Source organism: Taudactylus pleione, unplaced genomic scaffold (assembly GCF_031769625.1).
Source record: "Taudactylus pleione unplaced genomic scaffold, aTauple2 ptg000889l, whole genome shotgun sequence".
NCBI classification, from domain to species: domain Eukaryota; kingdom Metazoa; phylum Chordata; class Amphibia; order Anura; family Myobatrachidae; genus Taudactylus; species Taudactylus pleione.
The window spans coordinates 1,245,370-1,262,429 of record NW_028285290.1 but is presented as its reverse complement, the minus strand read 5'-3'; the positions used below and the strand labels follow the sequence as shown (position 1 = coordinate 1,262,429).

General features: G+C 39.2%; 1 protein-coding gene across 3 annotated transcripts in view; it reads left to right on the top strand.

Annotated features, from left to right (window-relative positions):
- The window catches only part of DDR2 (discoidin domain receptor tyrosine kinase 2), a 268,529-nt gene that overhangs the window by 69,485 nt on the left and 181,984 nt on the right, over positions 1-17,060 (top strand). For all 3 annotated transcript variants that reach the window (XR_015872921.1, XM_088459057.1, XM_088459058.1), the window contains 3 exons: positions 214-316; positions 11,852-12,083; positions 13,677-13,824. Coding sequence is in view for 2 of the 3 variants with exons in the window: in XM_088459057.1 (XP_088315183.1) it covers positions 214-316; positions 11,852-12,083; positions 13,677-13,824 (483 nt within the window). In the remaining variant the exon portion in view is untranslated. The remainder of the gene's footprint in view (positions 1-213; positions 317-11,851; positions 12,084-13,676; positions 13,825-17,060) is intronic.

Genomic DNA, 17,060 nt, shown 5'->3' with positions numbered 1-17,060 from the left:
CAAATGCACCTCAAAATAAAGTAACAAAAAATCCCTTGCTTAAACCTCTAATCTATAGTAATGATTTCTTTGCAAAATGTCACTTAATTCAAGAAGGATCATTCTTAAGTTTTCACATTGACTCTGTACAATGGCCTGTGATACTGTGTGCCATGATAGTCTACCCTGGTTTAGTTATGAACCCTATGTTTAAAACAACTCTATTGTTTACAGCTGTCTGTCGATACCCTTTGGGTATGACTGGAAGACAAATTCCGGATGAAGACATAACTGCATCTAGTCAATGGTCAGAATCTACTGCAGCCAGATATGGGAGGTAAGTCCTTGACATGTCCATGAAGTCTTAACATTTGTCACATTTGTTGCTATGTAAACACTGTATCTTAAAGTAGTCTTTCCATATTTCATGGTACGCCAGGCCGCGGCATCGTTCGCACCATGCAATCCTATGGATCGCGGGTGTGAATGCACCGTGCGTACCTGGTCGTGGGCACGCAACTCGCACCATAAGTGGCGTGCTTTGCCACAACAGCGGCAAAGATACAAGAGGACACATCTTTAAGTGCTTGGTTATCAACATCATTATCATAGACCACCCCACCCCCAACTAAATATTTTATCGTATCCACTATAATATTGGCCATTTAAATTAGTATTTTGCCTTTTAATGTGCTCATCTAAACACACTGCTTTGTTTTCCTGTAATCCTCTTGTGTGGTTGGGAAGATAAAACAGTGTTTTTAATTAAAGTCGTACTGTAGATTTGTGTGTACAATTTTGGCCTGTGTCATCTATTTGTTATATTTTTATATTAAATCATTTGCATACATAGTTCATGTTGTTTAGTTCCTCTTTCAGTCAGCAGTGTGCAAGATTTTTTTCTAATACTTTTTCTGGAACTTATTGTGGGTTTATGGTGTACTGTACAAAGTGTTTGCTACATAAAATATATTGTCACTTACTTTACAAAAAAATAAAATAAGAACAGTGTTGGTATCAATCAATACATTTTGAACCAGAAATATAACAATAATACATAATATAATATTTCATATAATTTTTCTAATTACACTGTGTATAACATATATTTATTATCATACAATTAAAAATAAACATGTAATAATATTGAATTAAGTCAACTAAAATCTTACATACTTTATAACCATACTTGCTAACTCTCCCTGATTGTCAGAAATAGTAGCAATCTCCCCGACTTCGCCAAAGAGTCTAGCAATCTCCCTGATTGCACCTTACCCCATTATGAAGCTATTATATTTATTTAAATAAATATATATATATATATATATATACACACATTTGAATGGAATCATTAGTATCGTTTCCTGTAATTGTTATAAAGCACAATGATCCCTATGGCTACATGCATTTTCTGAAAAGTATCAGTGTGTTTTTATCAACAAATAGATCTTACAAACTTGAAAACAACAAACAAATTCTGCGCTACACACAGATGAAAATGCTGCTTAGTAAAAATGTGATTCCCACCAGATATATATAAGAACATGCAAAAATATACTAAAGCTCAACTTTCTTTAGGGGATTGATGATTCTACATACATCTACACATCTAAAATTATTGTAGATAGGTCTGTAAAAAAGCTCAAAAAGTTCAAAAAATCTTCTTTTTTATGTTGATCCTCTTCCACTCGTTCCTCAAAGAGAAAGAAAGGCATATGCCATTCAATAGATGTAGGTAAGTATAGTGGAATAAAACATCACAAGCAAATTCCCGCGTTCAAATCTTCCAATGTGGATTTCAATGAAGAATGGGAAAATATTCTGAAAACCTGTTCCCTCTCTTTGATTAATTTGATAATTAAGGAGAGGAAGGCAGAGCTTATCTCTATAGAGAATGAGATCTCAGAAATGACATCCCTGATTGAACCCTTCAGAGGATTAGCTGAATGGAAGGAATTAGAGAGTAATTTAGAGCTGAAGGTTGTTAAAAAGGAGAAAGAACTTATTAAGAAAAAACAACAAAAATGTAATAGAGATATTTCACATAAAACATCACAAACAAATGCCCGTGTACCAGAATGGGCCTTCAGACCAAGGCAGGATGAAAACACATTAATCAGTGATCCTACATTCCAGATTAGGAGCACCTTTATAGTGATACCTCACAGTCTCTGTCCGAATACCCAAACGGCAATGGTCCCATTCAGTCACACTAATGCGTTTCAATAATTAGCCTTTCCCCAAGTGTGTGATCATCCTGGGTTTAAGTAGCCATGATATTAACCCCGTCCCCTTAGGTAATTAGGTGGATATACAACATGAAAAACATACATTACATCTTGGAAACCAGCCTATGTGGTACAGTATAAAAAAAAACCCATACAAGCATAAAAACATATCTAATATCTAATATGCATATAATAACATTTTGATCCTGCCCTAAAGGCCCTAAAGGGGGTCAGACTAGACATGTGGTCCAAGGATCCCATTGGTCCCTGTTCTACTTCCCCCTATTGTCCTTATTTCCCCCATCTGCCGGTATATCCTTGCAACCTCGGCGGCGTCCACGTGGTTGAACGCCAGAAGTTACGTTTTAGTTTGACTTGCATCTACTTCCGGTGCCACGTGTCTTACCCTGAAGTTGCCAACCAAGGCGTCCTCGTGGCCGCACACCGGAAGTGACAATATGCACAAATCGCGTCTAATTCCGGCGCGGTGTGTCCTACCTAAATCTCACTCCCCATTATTTTGCAGGAAGCAGGGAAGGTCATATCTATCCTTCTATCAGGAAGTGGTTAGTGCATTCTACCTTTAGAACAATGGGTCTGATTCAGAGCCGGACGCTCTGAATCAGGGCCCTCCTCCATGAAAATGGAGCAGCCTCCTGGCCGCTCGCATAGCTGTGGGTGACCACCCACAGCATATGCGAGCGGCCAAAAAGATGGTTGCGATGGTCTTGACCATCGCGACCATCGGACTTGCGATGGAGGCCCTGCGGTAGGGTCTCCCTGCCACAAGCCATAGAGTGATTTTGGCTCTATCAGAGCCAAAATCACTCCCACTGACATCACTAGTGATGTCAGTGGGGCCGGCTTCAGACGGTAGGCGTTCCCATGGGAACGCATCCATCTGGCCACCACGCCCCCGGCACGCCCACCAAAGGGCAAAGGGGGCATGCTGTCAATCAACATCGACAGCACGCCCCCTTTGGTGCGAGACCCGGAGCGATGGAAAGCCCGTCGCTCCCCGGGTCTCGCGCATGTGCTTGACGGAGCTCCCTCCGTCATGCGCATGCGCAGTGGGGAACATCGACCCACACCACATTTTAAAGTGACACGTGTAAAGATAAATATAGCAATAAATACAATAGTTATAGTGTAAAACATAAAATCAAATATAGTGAACAACATTATCAATCAAAATTCATAAAAAGAAGGGCATAAAAAGATGAATAAAAGAGACATACATATAAGAAAAATCCCTCAGTCATCAAAATTCATCAAACTATGATTATAAAAAATAAAACCTTTTCTAAAAAATCTTCATAAACACCATTTAATTTCAAAATCACTGTTTAGACCTTTTGGTTCAAGGGTCTTAAAATCATAAATAAATCTCATTTCTATTTGGGCGAGTACTTTCTCGCTACCTTTAGGCTGACAATTACCATTCACTTTTTTAATTCCTATCATCGATTTGATATTGGACATGGAGCATTTGTGCACTTCCTTAAAATGTTGTGATACGGAATGTTTATCAAAACCCTTCTTGATATTCCACAAATGCTCCGCCCATCTATCCCTCAGCCTACGTTTGGTTTTATCCACATATTGGAGGCCGCAACTGCATTCTATAAACTATATACTGTACAGTTCATGCTATTACACGTCATAAACTCTTTTATCTTGTATTCTTGTTTAGTGATGCTTGAAAACACCATTTCTATTTTACTAGGTTGTTGTCTGTGAGAGATACAGACAATGCAAGACACACCTGTGAAAACCTAAAGTCTTAATGCGTCCAGTCTTTTTTTTTAATATTGGATGCTTTTTTATATATAAAACAGGGTACTGGGGGAATTAAATCTTTAAGAACATGATCTTGATTTAAAATGTACCGGTGTGTCTTAAAAATGTGCTCAATATTTCGATATTGAGTGTTAAAAGTTGTAACAAAAGGCAGAAAAGTGTGATCTTTTGCTGCCGGCATTTTCTTATATTCTAAAAGACTTTCTTGTGGTGTCTCTCTCATTTCTCAAATTATTAAATTAATTTTATCCTCATTATATCCCTTTTTTGTAAACTTGAGTTTTAATTCCTCAGCTTGTTCTTTAAAAATGCTGTTATTCTTGCAATTACAATGAACACGTTGAATTTGACCTTTGGGGATATTTTTTAACCAACATGGATGACGATGACTATTCACATTTATATTAGACTTACTGTCTGTGGGTTTTGTATAGTTTCCTGTAAATAACCCATTTTCCTCTCTGTAAATGACTAAATCCAAAAAATGCACTTCCTGTGCACTAATATCATATGCTAAAACAATATTAAAATCATTCTTGTTTAATACTTCACAAAAAAATCTTGAAATTGTTTTTATTACTAGTCCATATAAAAAAGATATTGTCAATATAACGGATCCATAAGGCAATCTGAATTAAATATAAGTTATTTTTCCAAATCACCCACTCCTCCCACCAGCCCATGAAAAGATTGGCATAGACTGGTGCAAAGCTGATGCCCATAGCCATGCCCCTTTTTTACATGTAACATTGCCCTTAAACTAGAAAAAATTGTTGGTTAAAATGAATAAAATTAGATTATTTATTTATTTCTTAACAGTTACTTCTGTAGCGGAGCATATTCTGTTGCGCTTTACAATTGGAAATATTTATAGAACAAAACAGGGTAATAACAGACAGATATATAGGTAGGAAGGCCCTGCTTGCAAGCTTACAATTTATAGGGAAATAAATAAAATAGCATCTTTAATAAAATCCACTAATTTCTGATCTGAATTCTTATCCTTTCAAATCTGTGTTTAACCACCTTTATACCTAAATTGTGCTCAATAATTGTATAGAGAGAACACACATCTGCTGTGACTAAGAAACAATCGGAAAGACCTTCAATGTTTTTTTACTTTTTTTTATAACATCTATAGTGTCCTTGACATAAGATATTAATTGACTGACTGGGTTGGAGGAAGAAATCCACATAGTGAGAGAAAATGGAAGAGACCAAGTCCATCCCAGCAATGATGGGAAGCCCTGGGGGGTTAATTAGATCTTTACGTATTTTTGGAAGAACATATATCACAGGGAGCACTGGTTCTGTTTTATTTACGTACTTCCTTACTGTCACTGAAATAGTGCTTTCTTTTTCATATCTTTCAAGCATATTGATGTACTTTTTTTCAATTTTGTCACTTGGGTTGCCTCTCAGGAGTATGTAGGTCTCCTTGTCATTAAGCTGCTTCTGGACTTCCATGTCATATTTTTCATCATCCATAATGACAACACCTCCGCCTTTATCGGCTGGTTTTATCATGATATCACTATTCTTTTCTAATTTATCCATTGCTTCAAATTCATCCTTGCTTAAGTTATGTTTTGCTATTTTTTTGTGGGGGAATCTTCTCAATCTCGGCACATACTATATTGTTGAAACTGTTTACAAAACAATCTCTATTAAAAACCGGATTGAACATGGGTTTAAAAACATTTTTTTTTCATAGTCATTTACCATTTTATTCCCTGCAAAATATTTCTTTAAACTAACTCTTCTTATGAACTTTTGAATATCAAGGTAGGTTTCAAATTTGTTGAGTTTATTAATTGGGGCATATTTGAGACATTTGCTTAAAACGGCCTCTTCACTTTCAGTTAAAACATATGAACTCAGATAAAAAAAATAGTAGTAGGGTCTATATTAGTTTTGGGTTTAGGCAGTGTCTTTCTCTTGTTCAGTTTACTTAATCCTTTACCCCTTTTACCTCTATGTGTGCGTTTATTAGGCTTGTCTTTTTCTGACTGGATCTCTTTCCAAATTTATTGTTCAAGGAAAATTCCTCATGATATGTTCTTGAATAAAATCTCTGTCTGTAAGGATTTTTTCCTTCTTTCTTTCCTATCTCTCATGAGGTTGCAGGTCTATTAAATTGTTTGGAAAAATAATTATTACCTAGACGAGACAAGTTTTTTTCTATATAATCTGCCTCTTTCTTGGTCATTCCTATATACATGATGATCTCTATGTGGTGACCGATATCTAGAATATATACTTCTTTTTGGTGTAAATGTAGTATTGTGTACAGGACATTCCAATGGTAAGTCAGACAAGTCATCCTCACTAACTAAACTTAATCTTTCTTCCCTCCTACAGTTTATATCACATATTTCTCTTATTAGATCTCTTCTATCTCTATTACATCTTTGTTGTTTTTTCATAATAAGTTCTTTCTCCTTTTTAACAACCTTCAGCTCTAAATTACTCTCTAATTCCTTACATTCAACTAATCCCCTGAAGGGTTCAATCAGGGATGTCATTTCTGAGATCTCATTCTCTATAGAGATAAGCTCTGCCTTCCTCTCCTTAATTATCAAATTAATCAAAGAGAGGGAACAGGTTTTCAGAATATTTTCCCATTCTTCATTGAAATCCACATTGGAAGATTTGAATGCAGGAATTTGCTTGTGATGTTTTATGTGACATAAATCCTTTAGAATTGCACAATGGATTTTTTCTGTTTATAACTATTTTTGAGGTACATATGATCAGGATTGTACATGTAACGGCTTACACCAAATTTGAGAGAAAATTGACGAGAGATGGACTACCGAATCTTAGATGTAAGTAGGAATAATACAATTCCACTATACTTACCTACATCTATTGAATGGCATATGCCTTTATTTCTCTTTGAGGAACGAGTGGAAGAGGATCAACATAAAAAAGATTTTTTTAACTTTTTTAACTCTTTTACAGACCTATCTAAAATAATTTTAGATGTATAGATGTATGTAGAATCATCAATACCATAACGAAAATTGCTCTTGGTATATTTTTGGTTTTGCAAGATCTTACTAACTGCTTTGGGGCTCATTTGCATTTGGATGTAAATCAATTTTATAGCACGCCTCTCAGATGTAGGAGTAGAGTCCACTTTACCACCGCACTCATAGGTGGTGTTTCATGATCTCCCTGAAATGCTTTTTCAAAAGTAGGCAAGTCTGATTATAATAGATCGTAACAGCATAACACTAAAGAAAAAGACTAGGTTCCACACAATTACTCCAAAACTGAAAAATAGCCACGAGAGTGACCATAAAACAGAAAAGCAAAAACCTCATCTAGAACCAGCAGAGTTTAAATGCTCCATTAAGATAAATGAATGACACAGTAAAGGACAGTTATGGTGGTCAGCAGCTGACTGTTTAAAGTGAATGGTTCACATTTTATGTCTCTGCCTTTCTTTGTCTCTACTTGTTCCAACTGTACCACACCCAGTGGTGTAATTTCAAGAGGCAATGGAATGGTTTGCCTCTGGACACCAGACATTGAGAAGTGGGTAACAGAGTTAGCAGGAGCACAAAGTGAGGATAGGAATACCAGCATCTTTGTAGAAGAGGAGATTCAGATGATCCTGCCTTGGGAGATGGAGTCAGACAATTTTGACTACACGTGTCGGGGCGAAGTTCCAGCACTGAGCACAACACTGGTACAGTAGCTGCACAGAAATGTCAGCCATTAATGACTGCTTTATTATTGGAGGCTGACAATTCTGCTGCCAAACAATAGCCCCACACACTTTCCTGGCAGAAACTACTGTACAATTGTTTTTCTGCTACCTTATGCATCAGGTGTTTCCCACACCTCCTATGTTGGGTACACATTAGCCGATGTGTACCCAGCGCAATATCGCCGGTGACGGGACATGCATTGGCAACGGCATACAAACTTGCCGATGCCGGGTCCAACGGGGGGAGGGACGTGCCATGCTGCATTCAGACCAATGGGTGATGTTGTTAATGACCCGCGGGAGTGTGCATATCATGGGTACACACTAGACAATGTACCCGATATGTTACTCCGGTCCGCGGGATTGGATGATATATGATCTAGTGTGTACCCACCTTTTACTTCATTTGGGCAGGGACATGTTTACCTTCTGTTTCATTTCATTGTATGTCATTTTCTTGAGACATGGGACCTCATTCAGAGGCGGTTGTTAGATGCAATCGGTCGCACTGAATCAGGGTGGCCACTTGCATCCTGAACGGCCACCTCCTTGTCGATCGTTAAGCTGTGGGTTACCACCCACAGCTTAATGACGACCAGGTTGATGGACGCGATGGTGATCACCATCGCGACCATCGGGACTTACGACCAGACCCTAATGTTTGTTCGGGCACTCGCAAGCCCCAGGGAGCTTCCTGCTCTGATCGAGCAGGAAGCTCCCCACTGACATCAGCAATGATGTCAGTGGGGCCACCCACAAAACGGTAGGCGTTCATAAAGGAATGCCTCCATTTTGGAAACCACCCCCACGGCCCGCCTACCAAACGGGGGCAGCTGTCGATCAACATCAACAGCCGCCCCTTTGGTAACGAGCTCCGGAGCGACAAAGTTTCTCTGTTGCTCCGGGGCTTGCACACACGCAGTGCTGCCGCTGCGCGTGCGGGGGCCAGACCATCGAGTCGGTTACGAGCGCATCGGCGCTCGCGACCAACTCTGAATGAGGTCCATGATTCCTTCATTGTACAGCACTTTTTAATGTTAGCGCTTTACATATAAAAGCTCATAATAATAACAACAGTAAGACATCACTGCAGTGCAGCAGCCTGTATAAGCAATAACAAATAATGAATAGCTATCTTTAGTTTGGTACCAATACTGTCCTAATAAAGTGGGGGAAAAGGCAATGGTGTGGCAGTACACATCTAGCCTGAGGCAAATATTAGTAGTGACAGAACTTCATTAATTAGACACTTTGTGATTTCAATTATGACTGAATACAGTCCATCGGAAATAGTCATTAATAAAAATAAAAATTTCACCACTGGTTGCCGCTGTGATTTATCTTGAGACGTGCTGAGAATGGAGTTGCTCTTTAGCATGTGTTCCAGTGCAGCTCTGATATAAACTGTAAGCGTCCGATACATCATAAGTCCAAACGCAGTTATGCAAGTTTCAGACATAAGTATATAACTTAAATAAGCATAGTTGCCAAATCTTGTCAGAAAAAAGGAGAATCTTATAAAACAGCAGGTTACAGTATTTAGATGTTTGATATACCCCTAAACCGGGATGCGGTCAATATCCCGACCGCAGAAATTCCATTTGTCAGAATGCTGGCGCTGGAATCCCGACACCTATCAGAAACCCGGCGCCGGCATCCCGACCGCCGGAATCCCAAAGGTAAGTAGCAGGGTTAGTGGGAGGGTTAGCGTTAGGGTTAGACACTAAGGGGAGGGATATGCACTTAGGGGAGAGGGATAGGTTTAGGGTGCAGGGGGCGGGAGGTTAGGTTTAGGCACTAAGAGGGGGTTAGGTTCAGGCACAAGGGAGAGAGGGATAGGGTTGGGAGAGGGGGAGGGTTAGGAATCAGGATACTTACTGACAGGTGTCAGTATCCTAACCCTCTTGAGATGCCGGCATCGGGATTCTGACCGCCGGGATCCTGAGTGCCCGCATATCGTACCCATCCCCCTAAACCTACTGTGCAGGCCAAAGCTTATTTATTTACAAGGGAAGACAGACATATTTTATAATGGGGGCACTCATTCTTATCTTAAAAAAGGGTCATTATTTATGCATTTTCAGTGGGGACACCATTTGCAGTGCTCACAATTATGCATTTCTATGCATAGTCATAATAGCACTTGTAGCGCCGAAACCGCTTATACTATATTTGCAGGGGCGTAACTAGGTATTTGAAGGCCCCATAGCAAAAGTTAGGGCCCCTATGTACCACCCAATCGTGGAAAATGTACATAACACATTGAACTTTGACAAGAAAGATGGGCCCCGCTCAGCTCTAGGCCCCATAGCAGCTGCACACCTTGCACCTATGGTAGTTACGCCCATGTATATTTGAATGTTTTAACACTCACAACCAACAGCCAAGGCTCCAGCAAGGAGCTATGTATCAATGAGCATTGGGCCAGCTCTCTGTGTACAAGTGGTTCAAATATTTTCTGGAGGATTCTCACTTAGAGGACTGCGTGCGTTGCTGGGAAGACTGGACTTTTAGAAAATGGAAGGGAGGAGGCATTTTTTTTCCTGTCTAAATTATTAATTTCCCCAGTTCTGATTAAGCCTGTGGTTTGAGTAATCTCCCCTGCAGAATCACTTTATTTTTATTTTATTTTTTCACCAATAAACCGTTATCTGACTTGCAGTTTGGTAAATCGCCACTTAAAAAGAGCGAGGGCTGCATATGTGTGAATCAATATTAAGCTCCCTTCATTTTAAAATTTTTGAACTGTAGGGGTGTGATTGACATGTGTATTTGTTATTTATAATTAAGGTCCAATCAGGGAGAGATTGGGAGCAGGTTTTAGATTTGTTCTACTGGTTCTGACAGGAAGTGTTCCTCTTTCCATTTTGGCTTCCTCCACCCACCCTTTTGTCATGTCTTGTTGTCTTGTTCATTTACTAACTTTTTTCTTTCAGAGTAGGTTCAGCATGGTGACAAGGCACTGCTCACTGTTGTCCAAATAGGGTGCAAGGATGACTGATGGGCATTTTGCAATTAATAATTACCTTAGGTGTAGGCCTTGTCTCACTTAGGGTTGGGGCCAGCATGGAGCAAGTAGGGGGAGATGGTACCTGGATGGTCCTGGTTGCATCCTTATTAATGGTTTAATTATATCCTGGCTGTTGCCAGTGGGCAGTACCTTCTTGCCACACTGAAATGTATTCAAGAATTGAATTAGTTATAAAATAGAAGCTGTGATCTCATTTATTCAAAAATTGTTATCTACGGGCCTGATTCATGCTAACATGGTAGCAGCTATGATAGCACTAATATGGTAGTGCCGCAGCAGGCATCATGCCTACTACATGCATTACTGATCCGAGGTGTATTCTAGAACATAACATCGGATCATCTGAGGTCCCATGGGTCACTTAGCCTGCCGCCACAGATGCACAAACAAGGCCAGGAAATCTGTCAGTCTACGGAGATCCTGGCCTCGTCACTCCTCCACGGAAGCGACACGTCTCCATATTGGGAAACGGAGGCCGTTACCACCCCCTCCCCGCCCAGAAATGGCAGCAGACTGTCAATCACTGATAGTCTGCTGCCGGAATGCGTGTGAGACCACAGATACATACTGCACATGCGCAGTAAGAGTCTGACGCATGCGCAGATTCCAGAACATTGGAAATCTGCGTGATCCATTCAACTGCGTTCCCTGCTGAATCAGGCCCTAAATTGTTTAAGGTTTATTGCTTTGAGGGTCTAATCAGAAACTCAGTTTCTGGTGTTTCATAGCCCTCCTGATCTGGCTGCTTGCCATTTATAAAACTCAGGATTGTGGTTGCAGATCATGTGATTTGCGTTCATGCACTTTGATGTGCATTTTGGCCTTTAGTAAGTTTACAACTTGCACATCAGAGCACATGAAAACCTGCAGTTTGCGCAAACTGCACTAATAAAGCTAACATTGAAATCACTTAACTACTATATTAAAGGTAATCTCACAGCTATTATTTAACATTTGCCTTTTAAAGTGTGTTTTTAATACTTTCTACAAATGTGAGGAGATTTCATGAACATAAGTGCTAAATGTTGCAGCAGAAAATGTTCAGAGGATCTGACTTTAAATGAATTCCGGTTTATTAATCTTTTTCCGACATAGGTTGGATTTAGAAGAAGGAGATGGTGCTTGGTGTCCAGAAATGCCAGTAGACCCTGAAGAATTAACTGAGTTTCTGCAGATTGATTTACGAGTTCTCCATTTCATAACCTTGGTAGGCACTCAAGGTCGGCATGCTGGAGGACATGGCAATGAGTTTGCTCAGATGTTTAAAATAAACTACAGCCGTGATGGCACGCGTTGGATCTCATGGCGAAATCGCCATGGTAGCCAGGTACAGAATTTGATAGTAAATAATAGTAAATGAACCAAAATTATTTACTCTTATCATAACATCTGTGTTCTATGTACTTTATTTGCTGTCTAAAATGAACCAAAATACATAAGTATCTAAGTAATCATTAAGACATATCAGTTTTCAATGTACTTTAGTATCCTACAACTTTTGATTAACACATTGTTTTATACTTCTTTATTCTTATTTTATGTTTCAACAATATATTTTTATAACCTAGAAAGAGGTATTAACTTGCTTTGCTTTGAATAAAACATAGAAATATTTTATGGTTATAAATGTAGCCACAGAACATTTCTAACCACAGAAAGCTGTTTGTTGATCTGTGTTACTGTATTTCCAAACTAGAATCAACCATTCTATCATAATATTATATAACTGCTTTGGGAAAAATACAGAAGGTAGTGAAAATATATTAATTTAGCATAAGTTGAAGAAGGGCACAAGCAATATACAGTAATACATTTAAGTCTGAAAATGTAAAGTCCTTTGACAGCAAATTGTTTATAGACACTGGGACCCCAATATTTATTCACAAATATAAATAATAAAGTATACTGTAATAAAAAAGTAATGACCACCCTTATTGATTCATGCGGAATGAAATTTGAGAAACCAGTGTGTAATCGGTCAAATATACTATATATACTAATATATACTGAATACTTTGGGGTATATATAATGGGTGCAGGGAGTGTGGTGCACACGGGCCTCTGGGTCCATGGGGGCCGACACCGCACACCCTGCACCCATATAATTATTATACTTACCTATCCGGGGATCCGCGTAGGCCAATGCTGCTGACAAATCAGTGGGAAAATAGCACTGCGGCCATTTTTCTGGTGATTCGTGTATGCACAGTAGAGATGTCTCCAGGAACATAGCGTAGGTGCCAAATTTCTGGAGAATTGCGCATGCACAGTAGACTGTGGCCCAAAGGAGAATCTATTGCACTGCCGGAGAGGAGGGGGTCCTGCACGGAGGCTGCACATGGGCCCCTACTCTCTTAAACCAACCCTGACTGGTTATATAGATGTCCTTATACAGCTAGCCTCAATACACCATGCAGCGCGATTTGCCTGGCGTGAGTGAGCTGCTAGGTCCCGTGCTATTCTTCCAGGTTCGGGCATCTTTTTTTCCCGAAAATTACATCTAAGTTGCAATGCGATGTGACTAGGACACATCAGCAGACTGTGTTGATTAATTAGATATGCAACACTTATATATCTGTGTGCAAAAAAGACACCTGGTGCTAGTAGAGTCTCCCGTGACCTGGTGCGCAGAGAGGGGCTTTTTAGGGCGACTGCAACAAAGATGTATGCATCAGTAAGGGTTGGCACCCTTGATATCCCCAATATCTGCTGCGGTACCCCATATATACACCCCATATATACATTCTTGGGATTCTTTACACCTGCAGGTATCCCCCACAAAATTATTATGATAAATATACCACAAAGAGTTCTAACTTCACTTGAATAAATAATTGAACTTTATTTGGTTAAAAGAAGCACTTTTTTCAGTGGCAGTGGCATACGTAATTTCTCATTAAATAAAATTTATTTTTTTTAGGTTCTTGAAGGGAATGTCAACCCATATGACATAGTATTAAAGGACCTGGAGCCTCCAATAATTGCGAGATTTCTACGTTTCATCCCAGTGACTGACCATTCTATGAATGTGTGTTTACGAGTTGAGCTATATGGCTGTGTCTGGCTAGGTAAGTTATATTTTATAGAAAAGGGGGGCCCTAGACTGCACACCCTGAATATATATAATGGGAGGTGCTACCTGTGGAGACTATTGTTGCAAACACAAGAAGAAAAAGTACAGTTGCAGAACTCCAACATTACTAATTATATATAATACATTATGCAATAGAATTTTGCAATACATAGAGGTTTTAGCATAATCATGGCCATGGTTATGGGCCTACCCACCGCGCCCAGGTAACCTCTGAGGGTAGGTCCCTAACATACTGGGGTTGAAATCCAGAGCACAGGACACCCCCAAACAGGCCCAGCTGAGCCACCCCAGGGCATCACTCTAATGAGAGAAGGTGATGTGTAAGAAAGTATAAGATAGATAAGAGCAGCTACTGCTGCATATATAAGAAGGTGAAAAATAGAGGTTTAAAAATAATACATATATATTAAACAAACAATAGAGGTGCTAAAGGTGCAAAAGGAACATGTTTATAATGCGATGCCGTGAAGCCGCCCAACCAAAGCAATCCAGGGGACCCAAGCCCCAAAAATCAACCCATTGCTGCACTGCAGTATAAAAACTTATATTACTTACCTAGAATTTATGCCTTGTACTAAGGTGCAGTCAAAATACCAGAATCCCTGCTTAAAACCAATGGGAGAGGGGTGCTAATCTAGGCTGAAGACATCTCATATGTGTTTCAAAATTCTATTGCATAATGTATTATATATAAGTAGTAATGTTGGAGTTGTGCACCTGTACTTTTTCTTCTTGTGTAGGTACAGTAAGTTATATTGTAATTTTTAATAAAAGGTCTTGTGATCACTCTGTTTTCTTACAAATTAAGGGCCTGATTCATTATGGATCGCTATTCTGCTGATACGCTCGCAACTGCATTGCTAATACCAGCGGTGCTATTTAAATGTGTGCATTCATATTGTGTACGCAGCCTGACATAAGGATGCCCACTTCCCTGTACATCCATATACTAGGGCAACATAGCGAAACAATTGGTAATATCGAGAAACATCAGACCCAGACGCACAGTTAAAGCAGGTCAGACCTCACTCAGGAATTGCTAACTTCTGCGCACGCTATGAGACCTCAGAAAGCATCTGGTATCACAGTGGCTAATTTACGCATGCCCATTCAATGACGTTGAACCGCACTGGCATGCCTGCTCCCCCCCCCCATCACCACCCACAATCGGCACTTCCTGTCAATCACTCTGCTCTGGGTTTGCATAGCCTCTGCAAATGCAGTTCCCATCGCAATTGCTAGTTCGTGCACGTGCAGTGCGATGCATGCGCAGTGCAACTAAATCGACCGATTGCGTGCGGATATGCAACTGCGTTCCTTGCTGAATCAAGACCTCAGTGCTGTTGTTGTATATTAGTATATAGACCTTTGTACTATTAGCTACCAAACCATTGTAGAATAACAAAAAATAGAGTCCTGAGCTCAAAGTGAATTGATCCGGTGTAAAGCAATTCGTCAATGTAAACTTCTTATAAGTCATGATTTATTAACCATGGAGGAAATCACATTATTAGGCACTGCTCTGAATATTCTGCAATTGTTAATAGTTGTTTAATGATTACCCTTATACTTTTTTGCCATCCTTACTTTATGCATTTTTCCTCATGGAGCATAAATAATTTGAATGTTGTTTCACTGTACCTCATGACAAATGTGCTCCAACAATATCATGTTTAGGGTAATATATACAGTACAGTTTTGAATAACACACTGATCATTGAGGAACAGCAGCTGCTGAACCAGAAACGCATAGGAGTAGATGTAAAACACAGCTAGTAAAAGCATTGCCATTTTACATTTCTGGCATAAACACAATTGGAAGCACCGCGGTTTAGAACCTGACGCTTAGTAAATACACCCCTGGGACTTCTCAAATACTTCATACAGTGGGTGTTGAAACATTCAAGAAAAAATGGTTCAACTACAAAAAATAATTCCTTTTTGGTGCACTCTTTTCTGACAATACTGTCTAACACTTAGCGTTTAATACAATCAGAAAATATAAAATGGACTAAACAACAAAAACAGTTTGCATATACCTCATCAAATGCTTTTGGGAATTAATCAGCAGTTAATAGAGATTTATTGCAACAGTGTGATATTTGCAACAGACAATTTACCATGTACACAGATTACAAAAATTAAGGTATTGAACTGATGCATGACATAAATACAAATCTGGTATATGGTCTAATGTAATTTAAATACTATTATTTGAAAAAATTGGTAACAATAGTTATTTCACTTTATTTTTTTTGGAATACCTGATACTTGACTAAAAGCAACAATGTGTTTATATTAAAAGCTATGCGGCTTCTTTATAAAAAAAAATGTTGTTGCTATAAACGCCACAAGTATTCCTACACTGCCTTGAGCCAGAACAATACTATTCATGTATTAAATACTCTCTCCAGAATTGGATAAGATCCTTGCAGCGATATATCTGTTTAAAGATCGCTTTCAGGATCAAGCTTGAAAATAAACAAACTGTTTTTGTTGTTTAGTCCATTTTATATTTTCTGATTGTATTAAAAGCTAAGTTTTAGACAGTATTGTCAGAAAAGAGTGCACCAAAAAGGAATTATTTTTTGTAGTTGAACCATTTTTTCTTGAATGCTTCAACACCCACTGCATGAAGTATACTGTACTTTCCAGTGGTCCACCGCCAACCATTGAAAAATTTGATTAATTTCCAAACCCTTAGATTAGAGGACAAATAAGGTTGGTTCAATATTCTACAAATGTATTAAAAAAATGTTTCCTGTGCAGAATTAACAAAACCCCCCTCCATACTTCTCAAATACTGACTTAGTTGAAGATTCAGATTCTTGTTGGACAACTGGTGTAATAATGACTACAGTCTTTGGCATGGCCGTAACTACCATAGGTGCAAGGTGTGCAGCTGCTATCGAGCTCAGGGCTGAGGGGGGCCCATCTTCCTTGTCAGAGTTACATATGTTATATACATTTTCCACCATTGGGTGGGATATAAGGGTCCTTACAAACTTTTGCTATGGGGCCTTCAAATACCTAGTTACACCGCTGGTATTCTTAGTCCTATCCTACTGAATAGACATTTTTGTTTTAGCAACCTGAGGCTGTTAAAGCAATATTCCATTTGGTTCTTAAATCAATTCAACATCTGAGCTCTAATAAACTGATTAGACACCTCTTATTGTAACCTCCCACCCATGCCATAAGCCTCCTTCA